The sequence below is a fragment of the Natrix helvetica genome (genome assembly GCF_964273705.1).
Source record: "Natrix helvetica genome assembly, chromosome: 4".
In the NCBI taxonomy this organism is placed as follows: Eukaryota; Metazoa; Chordata; class Lepidosauria; order Squamata; family Natricidae; genus Natrix; species Natrix helvetica.
Window position 1 is genome coordinate 37,373,620 of NC_138550.1, and position 13,837 is coordinate 37,387,456.

The 13,837-nt window shown below is 34.4% G+C and overlaps 1 protein-coding gene across 6 annotated transcripts in view; it reads left to right on the forward strand.

Moving 5' to 3' along the window:
- The window catches only part of PHLDB2 (pleckstrin homology like domain family B member 2), a 61,241-nt gene that overhangs the window by 15,131 nt on the left and 32,273 nt on the right, over window positions 1–13,837 (forward strand). For all 6 annotated transcript variants that reach the window (XM_081953303.1, XM_081953304.1, XM_081953308.1 and 3 more), the window contains 3 exons: window positions 7,251–7,631; window positions 8,653–8,796; window positions 11,337–11,474. In XM_081953303.1, coding sequence (XP_081809429.1) covers window positions 7,251–7,631; window positions 8,653–8,796; window positions 11,337–11,474 — 663 coding nt within the window. The remainder of the gene's footprint in view (window positions 1–7,250; window positions 7,632–8,652; window positions 8,797–11,336; window positions 11,475–13,837) is intronic.

Below are 13,837 nucleotides of genomic sequence, written 5' to 3' on the forward strand. Positions count from 1 at the left end.
TTGCCTTGAGTTATTTATAAAAAAAAATAAAGGTGGGATACAAATAAATAAATGCTTGAAAAATAGGAAAACCAGAGGGAATATGCTCCAGAGTAATCTGAAATATTCCTATATTGTTAAAAGCTCTTGATATTAGTGTAAAAAATAAGGAGAAAAATATGCAATGAATTATTTTGATGACATCTTCAATTATACCTTTATAAAGTCTGAAAGAAACCCATTTTCTGTTTAGAGGCAGGACAAAGGATTTTTTCCCCCAATTTATTTGATGTTTCCTTTATACAAATAGTTTTGTTTTTCTGAACAGGATGTAAGTCCTTTGCTTTGAAACATGTTAAAAAGTTAAAGTGAGTGCACGTTTATATATAAAGGAATTTCCTCCCACTTGATTGGTTTTTTCTTGTAGTATCCTGTAAGGATTATTGTTGTGAAAGACCCTGCATTGGAATATGCATTCAAACATTTTGGAGGCATTCACAAGTAGAATGATGCATCAATTTGAAAAGTTTTGAAGGTCAACCACTTTTTGATTCAACTGTGCTTGAGAAACCCAAATCCCATTGGATTCAATGTGTCAATTTGACATTTTATTCCTTTAAAAAGAATATGCATTCAATATTCCGAATTCTGATTTTAAAATTCTAAATTTAAAATTAACAGTGACGAACATCCAGATAGGCAAGCAGTTGAATAAAAAAATATATTTTTAGAAGGTGGGGAAATGAGCATTTTAAAAAAAATAGATATGAAAGGTAGTAAGATTTATTTGGGAATATACCTCATTAAACTCACTGTGATCTGACTTTATAAGAGGTATCTGGAGCAAATGGAAGATGGATGGACGGATAGACATGCATAAACACTGACACCCATTCACTGACTGGGGCTATTATATTTGTACTGTAAAAATCCAAACTACTGAAAAGAATAAGTGTTTAAGAGTTTTCTGCATCTGACATTTAATGTTTTCCCAGACTTTTACCATTTAGATCTGGTAATCTTATAACTGACTCAACTTTCAATGCCCTGGAGGCAGGCAGTATTATATACATATTTTAAATGTTTGAAATGCGTGAAAATTCTGGATCAAATTTTGTAAGGCTGAGAAAGAAAGAAAGAAAATTAATGTGAAAGCAAACACTTAAGTGCTGAGTTATTTTTCTTGTTCTGTTTTCTCCAAACTAAACTACAAAGGCCATTTCTAGTAAGGCAGATAAATAACCAGTTATATGTCAAAGGTGAGTCAGTATCTATACTTAAAACCTTTGCATAAACAATATATTTTTCAGTAAAACAATAACATTTTTTCAATTTGTTACCGGATAATGACTTATTAGTAAATGCATTTCAATTCTGATTTTCATATTTGGTGCTGGAGGGTTGAAATTAAATAAGTGCTTCTGCATAAAAGCAATAACGTTTGGTTACTGGAAAAAGAGAGGGGATAATAACAAGGAGAGTTTGATAATTTTGCCTCTAGTGTCTAAGCTGAGAATTTCATATTCAGTTTTTTAAAGAAATTAACACTTTTACCTCTAGATGGTAGTCTTAAATTAAAAATAATTGATTTTCATTCATATAGTCACATAGATATTTAGTTTCAGTTGTTTCATATCACAGCAATGAATAAACTGCAAATGGGTTCATAAACTTACATTCTAGTCCAGAGATCCTTTAATACTCTTTGGGCGTGTGTGTGTGTGTGTGTGTGTGTGTGTGTGTGTGTGTGATGTGTGTGGTACGTATGTATACATATTAATTCCAAATTCCTTAAGATGCTTTTTTAAAATGGAAAAACCTATTTCTTTTCATTAGTATAGTTATATATTTATTACATAACTTTATAGAAATATGTTATTCTGTAAATTTCTCAGTAAGAATGGTGACTATTAAGCAATTTTTAACAAAATTTTACTGTACAGTAGCTTTAATTGTATATGTATACAGACCTTATAGATGTATAATTATTACCTAGTTTTTTTAACTGCCTAGAAACCAGTGATATTTGTTAATATATAATGAGAGGTTACAGTCAGTTATCTGGATAGTATACGTAGGACAGTTGTGATTTTTAAATAGCTACCATGTGATAGTCATTATAATTTTATTGTGAATTATATTATTGTAATAATCCAGACTGCTCCTAGATTACTATGACCACTTCTGAACAACATACTTTAGGAATGACTGTACACCGCCCCGAGTCCCTTCTGGGAGAGGGGCGGTCTAGAAATTAAATAAATTTAAAGTTAAGTTAAAGAATAATGATTTTACCAGATTGGATCATGTCAGAGGATAGCAGCCAGGATGGTAAGTGGCATGGGATAATAATAATAATAACAACAACAGGCTGTGAAAATGGAGAACAGTATAAAAACAACAGGAACAAAGGCAGAATATAAGGAAAAACAGCTGGATGGCAGATTAAATAGATGGAAAACCAAAGCATAGCTTAGACAGTACTTGGAAAAACATTGAAGGAAAATGTGATGACAACTTGACGTGAACATGGCTTAAGACAGGAACCATCAAGAAAGAAACAGAAGGTTTAATCCTCGCTGCTCAAGAACAAGCACTACACACTGATGCCATGAAAGCGAAGATACAAAAATCCACTAACAATCCAAACTGCCTACTTTGCAACAACAAAGTTGAAACTCTTTCACATATGTGAATATGTGCAGCAAAATTGCACAAACTGATTACAAAACTAGACATGACTGAATTGCTAAATTAATCCACTGGTCATTATGTAAAAAATATGACTTACTTATATCCAAAAAGTCATGGGAGCACAAAGTGGAAAAAGTTACTGAAAATGAGAAAATGAAGATCTTGTGGGACTTTCGAATACAGACGAGTCATCATTTGGAACACAAAACGCCAGATATCACAGTTGTAGAGGGCCAAAACGTACAATTTATTAACATCACAGTACCAGGAGATGCCAGAGTGGAAGAAAAGGAACTGGAAAAAAATAACGAAATACCGCGACCTGGCCATCGAAACTACCCGATTATGGATGAAGCATGTAATAGTGATACCCATTGTCATCAGGGCACTTGGTACCATATCCAAGAATTTTATAAGATACATCAACAAATTGCAGCTTCCTGCAATAACACCAGCGGAACTGCAAAAAACTGTGCTACTCTAAACATCGTATATTTTAAGAAGGTACTTGGTTGATACCTAGCACTCTGGCAGAAATTAGTATCAACTATCAGTACCAGTCAATGGTATTTGTGATGCATTTTTAAAAGTTCAGTTGACTGAGTTTCATATTTAATAAATAAATTAGATGATAATAATAATAAAGTAGTGATTGCAGATTTGGAATTTATTTTGGCTGGCAAATAAGACTCTGAGGAGACAATAGCTATCTTTAGTATAAGAAATTGCAGAATTATTAAGACCGTTCCATAAGACAAAAAAATAGTTTACTAATAATGATAAAAATACATAAAATAAGTTTTGGTTGAACATTGGGAAAAATCGTATCAGTAAAAGCTATTTAACAGTGAAAAATTATTTTAAGGTTGTTTAAATAGACAGGATGAACATTTAGCAGAAAGTTGAAGGTGTGGATTTCACTGAAAGATGCTTGAATTAGATGATCCAAGGTCCCAAGATAATTTTTACTGACATGAATTTTCCCAATGGTCCCTTTCAATATTTTATGATTCTATTAATAAAAAAATGACTTAAAATTCTTTTGGAGTATAGCTCTCATATTCTACTCTATTATTTGAAAATTATTTCCTATCACTCATTAAAAACAAAAAAACTAATTTGGTAACCAACTTCTCATATCAGCTATCTGTATTTTAAAGATACACTGTTGGCTATGTATTTATATATACATATTTGAATTGGCTTTAAAAACACAGTTTATGTAAATTTGTAGAATGAAAGTGCAGTGAAATAAGGAATAGCTGGAGTCCTGTGGTGAAAATAGATACCACAAAATAGCAGCCTAAAGAATTTCCTGCAAATACATTCTGTGATATCACGTTGTGCACTTTGAAATAGAAATGATGTAATGCAACATGTTAGCCAATTACCACTGTAGTAGTGATTAAAGCCAAGGGAAGAATATTTCTTGCTTAAAGGTAGAAGATTTTTTGTAAAAATGGGGTAAGCAGCGAGAATTTGTCGTTTCTTACTATTTTCAGCTCTGTGTGTGTGTGTGTGAGTGAGTGAGTGAGTGTATATGTGCAAGAGACAGAGAGAGAAACTTCCCTTTACCAATTTGTGTTTTTAACTGCTAGTAATGGTAGATTTTTTTTCCTTGCAAAGAATAGAAATCTGTAGAGTGTCAAGATAGCATTCTGTCCAAAAGTTAGAGTTTGGTACATATCATTATCAAAGTACACCTCGGCTGCATTCCTTTGGAGCCGGGCAGGGGAAAATATTTGTGTGTGGGCTACTATTTGATACATCCTGCATTCTGAAGGGTGAGTGAGGGAAAAAACCAAAACGAACATATCCTGTCACTATATGTGGAGGTGGGCTCAGAGGACAAGCATTGTTTATTTCAGTTCTTAATTCTGCAGTGAAGGTAGCAGTAAAGCAGTAAAGTAATTCTGCAGTAAAGTCAACGAATAATGGCTGAATGTTGGTGTTCCTGGCCAGCAGTCAGACGGAGCTTTCAGAAATGGGTTGGGTACTCCAAGGATTCGGGTTTAAGAGGAAGAGAACGAACACTGTTTAAGCAAAGGAAGAGAGAGCTGAAGGCTTACAGTGAAAATGCTTGGAGGGAAGAAAGGAGTTTTAAGGTGCAAGGATTTCATTGCCATTTTATCTTTCTAATTTAATGTTTTGTTTGAAAAGAGGAAGGAAGGGAATTTAAATTAAGGGGTAATTTAAAAGTATAAACTTAGTTTTTAATACCACATTTGGGCTTTTCTACATAAGTTAGGCAGATTTAAAAATCAACTGTGATTGAATAGTTTAAAAGACTTTTTTCTTTTAATAAAGAAGTTTCTGCATTAATTTCATGGATATGCAAACATTTGATTATTGAACTTGATACCCTCCTCCAATTTCTCCTAAAACAAAGGGTTAAGTGGGCTTCAGTACTTATTTGGGATTATACCCTTTGAACTCAACAAGCTTTTCTAAGTAATTAAGCAAAGCTTTGATTACATGTCTACCGGTATATCTTCGCTTTCTCTTACCTTTGCATTTAAGGAAAAGCATAATTTGAATTCATTGTTTCGGGTTCTCTTGGGAAATGAGCACCACTTCTTGAGATGAAGCTTCTCAGTATATGTGTTCATTGTTACTGCTTTTTGATGCAGAGTAGAGTTGTCTTCTAAGGTACCTTCGCTCACAGATCGAAAAATACATTCTCTTAAAATTGTGACATATTTCACTTAAAGATAGAAAGCTCTTGAGCTAGCAATAGATTTTGTAATATTGTTATGTTGTGAAATGACTAGACTTTCTCAATAGGTATGATTCAGCAATACCGTTAGATGTTACTGAAGTGAAATTATTCATATAATTTGCTGTTTATGTTTCTTTATGCAAATATAATTTTTTACCATCATCTTAATTGCTTTCAGACCAATTATAGAAACACAAGAAGAAATTCTAAGGGAGTAGAGTATAAGGATATTGGGTTTTTTTACAAATTATTTAGACTTTTTCTTTTAAAAAAATGTCTTACATGCAGAAGACTTATGGAAGACATAATACTTGAGTTCTTTATTAGTTGGTAGCCACCAGTAGAAATATAGAACAAAATGTGTTGCCGGCCTGAAATACAAAAGTGTAACTATACAATGCAATACAATAGTAGAGTTGGAAGGGACCTTGGAGGTCTTCTAGTCCAACCCCCTGCCTAGGCAGGAAACCCTATACCGTTTCAGACAGATGGCTATCCAACATCTTCTTAAAGACTTCCAGTATTGGGGCATTCACAACTTCTGGAGGCAAGCTGTTCCACTGATTAATTGTTCTAACTGTCAGGAAGTTTCTCCTCAGTTCTAAGTTGCTTCTCTCCTTGATTAGTTTCCACCCATTGCTTCTTGTTCTACCCTCAGGTGCCTTGGAGAATAGTTTGACTCCCTCTTCTTTGTGGCAACCCCTGAGAAACTGTCCAAGCTTGCATTAGATAATACTCATTAAAGTATTATCTAATGAGAAATTCCGATATTAAAGGAATGAAGTTGAAGCTATAGATATTTATTTATTTTAAACAAATTTATAGGCCGCCCAATTCACACACATTGACTCTGGGTGATTTACAACATTAAAATATAAATGTCCCTTCCATACTTACTCCAGCCATTTGATTGAATCCATATCAATGAAGGGTCCCCAGATCTCCTGACAAAACCACATATTCAAGGTCTTCCATAAAAGTAACAAGGTTTTACTTTGTTAAGTAATTCAGTCAATGGGAGAATGATATTCCAAAGGGAGGCAAGCACCATAGAGAAGGACTTTTCCTTGGTCCTACAAGTTGTGCCTCTATAATGGATGGGCATACAACATACCGTTTCCTTCATGCTCTGGTGGGCTGGGGAGATGTGGTCCTTCAAAAGATCTCACTGGAAAAAGGAATGTGGGGAGAAAGCAAGAGAAGACAAAAACACACACAGAAGTTCAAAGCAAAATCAATAGAGTTAGCATAGTAAAACTGGTTATTTCCATGAATAGTCTTGACTTTTTGCTCAGGGTTTACTTTGGATTTGGAAGAGATAGTCTGTTATTTCTTTGGATGCCATAAGATAGGCCTTTATTCTTTCTTTTGTATTTCATTTGTATGTTAAATGTCTTCAGTTTTACAGAATGGAAGAAAATGAAAGCCGTCGTTTTACTGTAATTTTGAACAATTGAATATTTATCTGTGTCAATCTGTCTGTCTATCAATTATTTGCTATGGTTCAAGGTGATTCTGAGTGCCAGAGACCGAACTATATTCAGTCTCTGATTTTATGAGTTTAGTAATAAATTTTAAAATAAATGGTGGATTGCGGGTTTGAAACTGCCTTTCTTAAGGCCCTTTGATTGAATGGTAAAGTGCTAACCAATTTTCATTCTGATCATTCATTGGATTCTGATTATCCATTAATACTGAAGTTCTCCTTTAATATGTATATTAAATATAAATATTAATAATTTAGAATAAAGTTTGGTTGACATTGATAGTTTCTGCATGCTTGAATAAATGTTGCGATGCCCACAAAATATGTGAATGTGGTAGATATTCTACTTTTAATTATTTCTTTCAATATTAGGAGCGCCAGAGACTAGAGACCATTCTTAATCTGTGTGCAGAATATTCCAAGTCTGACAATGAACCTGCCACAGTCACTACCGTAGCGGATGTTCAGAAAATTAATAAAGAACTTGAAAAACTCCAGTTGTCTGATGAAGATTCTGTCTTTGAAGACTCTCAGATAATAGCAGACTCAAGATTCAGAGATCTTTTGCAGCTTCCAGCGGAAGATTCTGATTTCTCTGAGCTCAGTGATCTTGGACAAAATTCTATGGGTTTCTTTACCTCAAGAGGAATCAGAACGAATAAACATTTAAATGGCAACAGGACAAGTTCACCTTTATCTTCTACTTTCCTGAAGGATGTCACTGAATCTCCCTATCTAAGCATTATGTCAAAGGTAAAAATAATACTATTTCTGGTGGAAGGACTGTAGAAAAATGTTAATTGTTGGTGTGTTTTACCAAACAGCAATTCCAGACGTACTTAGTTTTTTTTTCTTTTTAGGAACTGTTCCAAAGACACTATATTTGGAGGATAGGTGGGAGAGGGAAAGACAGTTGTTTTCTGGAGGCAGACATAGATTGCAATGTAGTTTGTGATTGATTATCATTATCAGTACACAAAAGAAAGCTGTGTGATTTTCAGGTGCCACTTCTCTTCATCAAAATCTGCTTTCCTGAAAATGTATTTTCCTTTGAGATGACAGGAAGGAATCATAAGCATCATCACACAGATTGCAGTTAAATCAATAGTCAAAATTAAAGAGAGCAGCATTTTAATTTTATATGTTGACATCTAGCTCAAACAGATTATCTCCACAATTTCTAGAGAAAATGATCAAGAAATGTTTTCAATAAGGGAAACAACGTACCTCAATGGGAGAATATATATCTTTTTTTCCTTGCTCAAGTCCATGTTGAGTCTTGATGACTGCCTGGACCAGTCCCTGTTTTTTTTTGGCAAGATTTTTGGAAGTAGTTTACTATTGCCTTATTCCTAGGCTGAGAGAATGTGGCTGTGTAATCAGGGTTGCACAATTGCATAAGGTGGAGCTAGAACTCATTGCCTCCCACTTTCAAACTGGATTCCTTTAACCACAGCATTGTAGGAAACACGCTAAATAGAATTTATAGAATTACATTTTTAAGAACTTTCGTACCAAGCTTTGAAATGATTTCACAATAATTATATTTTCTGCGTGCTTTTGTGTTTGTGCTTATTTTGTTTATAGAAAAAAATATATGAAAATGAATGAATATTCTAGAATGTACTGTAACAGAACAGGATTACTTAATGTGTATTAGGTTATTATTATTTAATTTTAAGTTGGTTGTTTTAGGAAAAGAAAAAAAATGATGATTCCAGGTTCATCCTTTAAAAGCTCTTCTTTAAAAAAGGCAATTATTGATTTGTTACAGTCACCAGAATGCATAAGCAATGAACAAATAACATCAGAACTTAATCAAATGGAAGAACAGCGCATTATAATACTAAATAACCTGGAAGAACTTGAACAAAAGATCAAAGATTTAAATGATCAGATGGATGAATCCTCCAGAGAGGTATAAAATCTCTTTTTTTATTTCTGAATGATGCATTTTCATCTTTAAATATGCTATAATTTCTTATTATACAATCCATACTTATTTTCAAAACATTTATACAGATAATGAAAATGGCATTTATCATAAAGAACATCTCATGACCACAAATAAAGTGAATATAAAAGGTAAAGGTTCCCCTCGCACATACAGTATGTGCTACTCATTCCCAACTCTAGGGGGTGGTGCTCATATCCGTTTCAAAGCTGAAGAGCCTGCGCTGTTCAAAGATGTCTCCATGGTCATGTGGCCGGCATGACTAAACGGCAAATGCGCACCGAACGCTGTTACCTTCCCACCAAAGTGGTCCTTATTTTTCTAATTACATTTTTTACGTGCTTTCGAACAGCTAGGTTGGCAGAAGCTGGGACAAGTAACAGGGGCTCACTCTGTTACATGGCACTAGGGATTCAAACTGCCGAACTGCCAACCTTTCTGATCAACAAGCTCAGTGTCTTACCCACTGAGCCACTGCATCCCTAAAAAAAAAAGTGAATATACAAAGAAATAATTATACCAGTTAACTTTGTCCACAATATCAACTACTGTATTTTTCGGAATATGGGACGCACCTTTTTTTCTCAAAAAAGAGGCTGAAAATTTGGGTGCATCTTATACACCAAATACAGCATTTTTTTGCCTCCCGAAGCCCTGCTTCCTTCACCAAAATGGCCGTGCATATCCTTATGGGGGCTGGGGAGGGCAGAAATGAACAAACAAAGGGCTGTTTTTTGCCCCCTCCCCAGCCCCAGCAGCACTCTATAAGCCTCCGTAAGGCTATGCATGCATTTCTTTGACAAAAAACGGGCCCATTTTCACGAAAAACAGGCCATTTTTTGCTCCTTTTTGCCCCCCCTGGAACACTCTGCAAGCCCCCCAAGGCTATTCATGCCTTTAAAAGGGTGGGGGCATTTTTGTGAAAAACGGGCCATTTTTGGGAGGTTTGCAGAGTGCAAAAACTTTTTTTTTCCTTTTGGAAAGCTCTTTAACTGATTGATGAAAATTACATTGATCAAGTGCTGTGCCAGCAAAAACAAAGTCTTAGGTGCTGCAGATTGTCAGCGATTTCCTTATCCAGCACATGGATAAATACACCTGGAAACATCTACCTACCTACCTACTCTCTTTCCCTCCCTACCTACCCACTGTATTTCTCTCTCTCTCTCTCCCTCTATCTATCTACCCACTCACTCTCTCACTCTCCCTACCTATCTACTGTATTTCTCTCTCTATTTCTCTCTCTCTATCCCTCTACCTACCTACTCTCTCTCTCTCTCCCCCCCCCCTCTCTCCCTACCTATCTACTGTATTTCTCTCTATCTCTTTCTATTTTTCTTTCTCTGTCCTACCTACCTACACACACACTCTCTCTCCCTACTGTATTTCCCTTTCTTTCCCTCTCTATCCCTCTATCTACCTACCTACTTTTTTAAAAAAAATTGCCTCTTCAAAACCTTGGTGCGTCTTATACTCCGGTACGTCTTATCCTCCGAAAAATATGGTAACTCACTTAGTACTTTCCTACATGGAATTAGTCCTAGAAATTAATATAATTCAGAAGCAAAACTAAGATAGGGTAGATAATTAGATTTAGTAGTTATAATCGAGACTGTAAATTGGACACTGGTAAATTAAGACTTAAGTATCCCAAAGCTGTTTGGTTTAAAGATGAGCAGCATACAAATTTAATTAATTAAATAAATAAATAATTTGGGGCTGCAGTCTTGCTTTTCATACTGCCAATCAAATTATACATATTAGTTCAGAATTAACCCTCCCATATAGGTTGGGATTTATTCTTTACTACATCTTTAAAGAATTGTACCTGTGATGATCCTGGCAGTGGTAGCAATTGCTCTCGATACTGTCTGATGTTCAGTAAATTGTACTTCTGAAAACCCAGAGCATCCAAAGGCATGAGCCGTGATGACACAGTGGTTAGAATACAGTATTGCAGGCTAATTCAGCTCACTGCCAGAAGTTTGATCCTCGTTAACTCAACGTTGACTCAGCCTTCCAAGATTGGTAACATTAGAACTGAGATTGTGAGGGGCAATATGCTGACTCTATAAATTGTTAAGAGAGTGCTGTAAAGCACTGTGAAGCGGTATATAAGTCTAAATCCTATTTGTAAAGTGTCCTCTCAATCCATTCTTACTAATTTTAGCCCAATCATAGACATTTCCATTAATTGTATTTTATTGCAATCTTACTTTTGCTCCAAAGTGCTAATGCAATGATTGGAAGGAAGTTCTCAAAACTACAAGACAGAATAGCTAGACATTCTATGAAAATAAGTTTGTTGAAGTTTGATTTAAGAATTCAATATTTTGCAGCATTTTATGTTTGTTTAGATATACTTCTCTATTTAAAACATGTTTCTTTCTAAGGACAGTGTTTGTATTCAAATATCACATATAAATAAGCTTTCAAGATATACTGTATGTTGGAATTTCTTTATAAAGAAGATTGAGGCAGAGAATTTTTTTTAATGTTCTTAGATGGATATGGAGTGTGCTCTCTTGGAAGCAGAGCAGAAATCTGAAACAGCTGAACTGCTGAAGGAGAAGGAAATAGTAGATCATTTGAACAGGAAGATAGCGGAGTTGGAGAGAAATGTCATTGGTGAAAAGGCCAAGGTAAATAAGTGGATGATATCACATTTTTTCCATAGAGTTGGAATTTTAGAGAGAGAATGGTTTTTTTTTTAAAAAAAGTATCATGATACATTGTTTAAAATTAAAGGCAGAAAAAATGTTGTAACTAATTAAAAGACAATTGCCGATTATCCAAGTTTGTGGAAAATAAAATAGAAGTATAAATTGATACTGACATTTATATTTACCATATCAGATAATAAAGAAAATAAATAGTATGTTGAATTATAAAAAAATTATAATTTAAAAAATTCTACACTTTTATAATTATATAAGAATGAAAGAAAGAAAATCTGTAATTTAATACATCTTAAAATATATACGTTTTATATATGTATAATTCTGTCTTTCTCTCATAATGAAAATATATGAACTAAATAGTTTACTTTGCATTCTATAGCTATACAATTATTTAACAATTAATCTTACACCTTAGGAGACTTTGTCATAACCATTTAACATTTCAGACAGAACTGAAATGTTAAATGGGGATGATGAGATGGAATTCCTGCACTAAGCAATAGGATTGGACTCAACGTCTAAATAGCTACCTCCTACTATCTATTTCTATTTCTAAGTGATGCCCATTAGTTACAAGTGTGATATATTCTTATAGCCATAATTTTGGCACTAATGTAATGCTAGTTACAGTATGTAAACAGGAAAAACTCCTACAATCTAAGTGATAAATGACCATCAACTGTTTAACTGTTTACAATTAAATATTTGTAAACTTGAAGAAGAAAACTGTCAAACACTGAATATATCTCATAGGCTCATCATATCACATATAGCGGTTAATTGTACTACCTACAGTATCTTGGGAGGGAAAAGAAATATAGGGTATTTATTAAATTTTAGTGGATTATCTAAGGGGTAAACAGATATACAGTTAGAATGTTACTGCTATATAAAGAGTATCTAAAGGGAAACCCAGAGAATATGAGAATATGCTTTTCTCTTCCTGCTATAGTTTTGACAGGCTCTAAAGCACTGGCATTTCTAAGCAAGTTCCATGGCTTCTTTTGAAAAGCAAACGGCTTGGAAATATAATTTTGGGAGATCGGTAGTCAAGGGTGGATGACAAATAGGATCAAATGATTACCATATTTTTTGACATATAAGATGCACTCCCCCCCCCCCCAAAGTGGGTGGAAATGTCTGTGTGTTTTATACTCCGAATATTGCGGCGGGAGGAGGGGGATTGGTGCAGCTGTTCTAGAATGGGCTGCAGTGGCAGTGGCAAATGGGCGGTGACAGCAAATGGGCAGCAGTGACGGCAGAGAACAGGCTGCAGCAAACAGGCCGTGGCAAACGGGCTGCACCAAACAGGCCAGATGAATAACGGATGGATGCTGGGTGTCAGAGACAGATTTCCCCCCCCCCCCTTGTTTTCCTCCCCCAAAGCTAGGTGTGTCCAGAGCATCTTATAGTCCGAAAAATATGATAGTTCCTTATTTGATATTGCTTTTATTTCATATAAACAGAACTACCTCACATTCAGGATCTTCCCCAGTCACTTCATGGAGACTAACAATATAATTTTATAGCAATAGTGTTGGTTTAGGTACATAGATTGGATTACCAATAGAAAAGGAGATTGAATTACCTTGCACCATTCTAGAAACCCATTAGAATGTCTATACTATTCTGATTAGAGAGTCAAGGTGACATTTGTCATTGTTGCTTATGTTCATGTTTCAATCTGTTCTGAAGGCTTTCAGCGTGTTTTTAAAACATAGAAAAAATAACCCTGCTTCAGTTAAGCATGCTTTGTTAATCTCCAGTTAGTGAGGCATGTGCCACTCTATATAGCACATATAACTGGTGGGAAGATGTGAAGGCAGGGGATATGCTAATTTGAATCTCCTAACTCCCCTGTCCCCTGTTTACTTAATACAGTTCATGAACTATATTCATTCATTAGTGATGAATGAATCTTTATTAGCTTCCATTTCAGTTCAGGGACAATTTAAAGTTTTAATGTGAAAAATAAAATATAAATTTGTCATATCCTATTTCTTATTCTTGTCTTTATTATGCTCACTAATTAAATTGTAATTTTTTTTCTATATGGAGTTTTGTAGAGAAAGATCTCTGAGAGTATTTTGCTAATATATTATATATTTTTTGTAGTTTCTAAAAAAATGTTAATAATTCCAAACAATAGTGCAGTCTTCCAATATACATTTTGTTTCTTTTAGGTTGGAAACATCCACTTACTTCCCTTGAAATAAATACAGCTGAATTCACTGAGACTGTTAGTTAAAACTATATAATTTATATTGAATATTATTCTGAAACTGATATTTCCATTTTATGGTTTTGCTTTTCCTTTCTTTTTT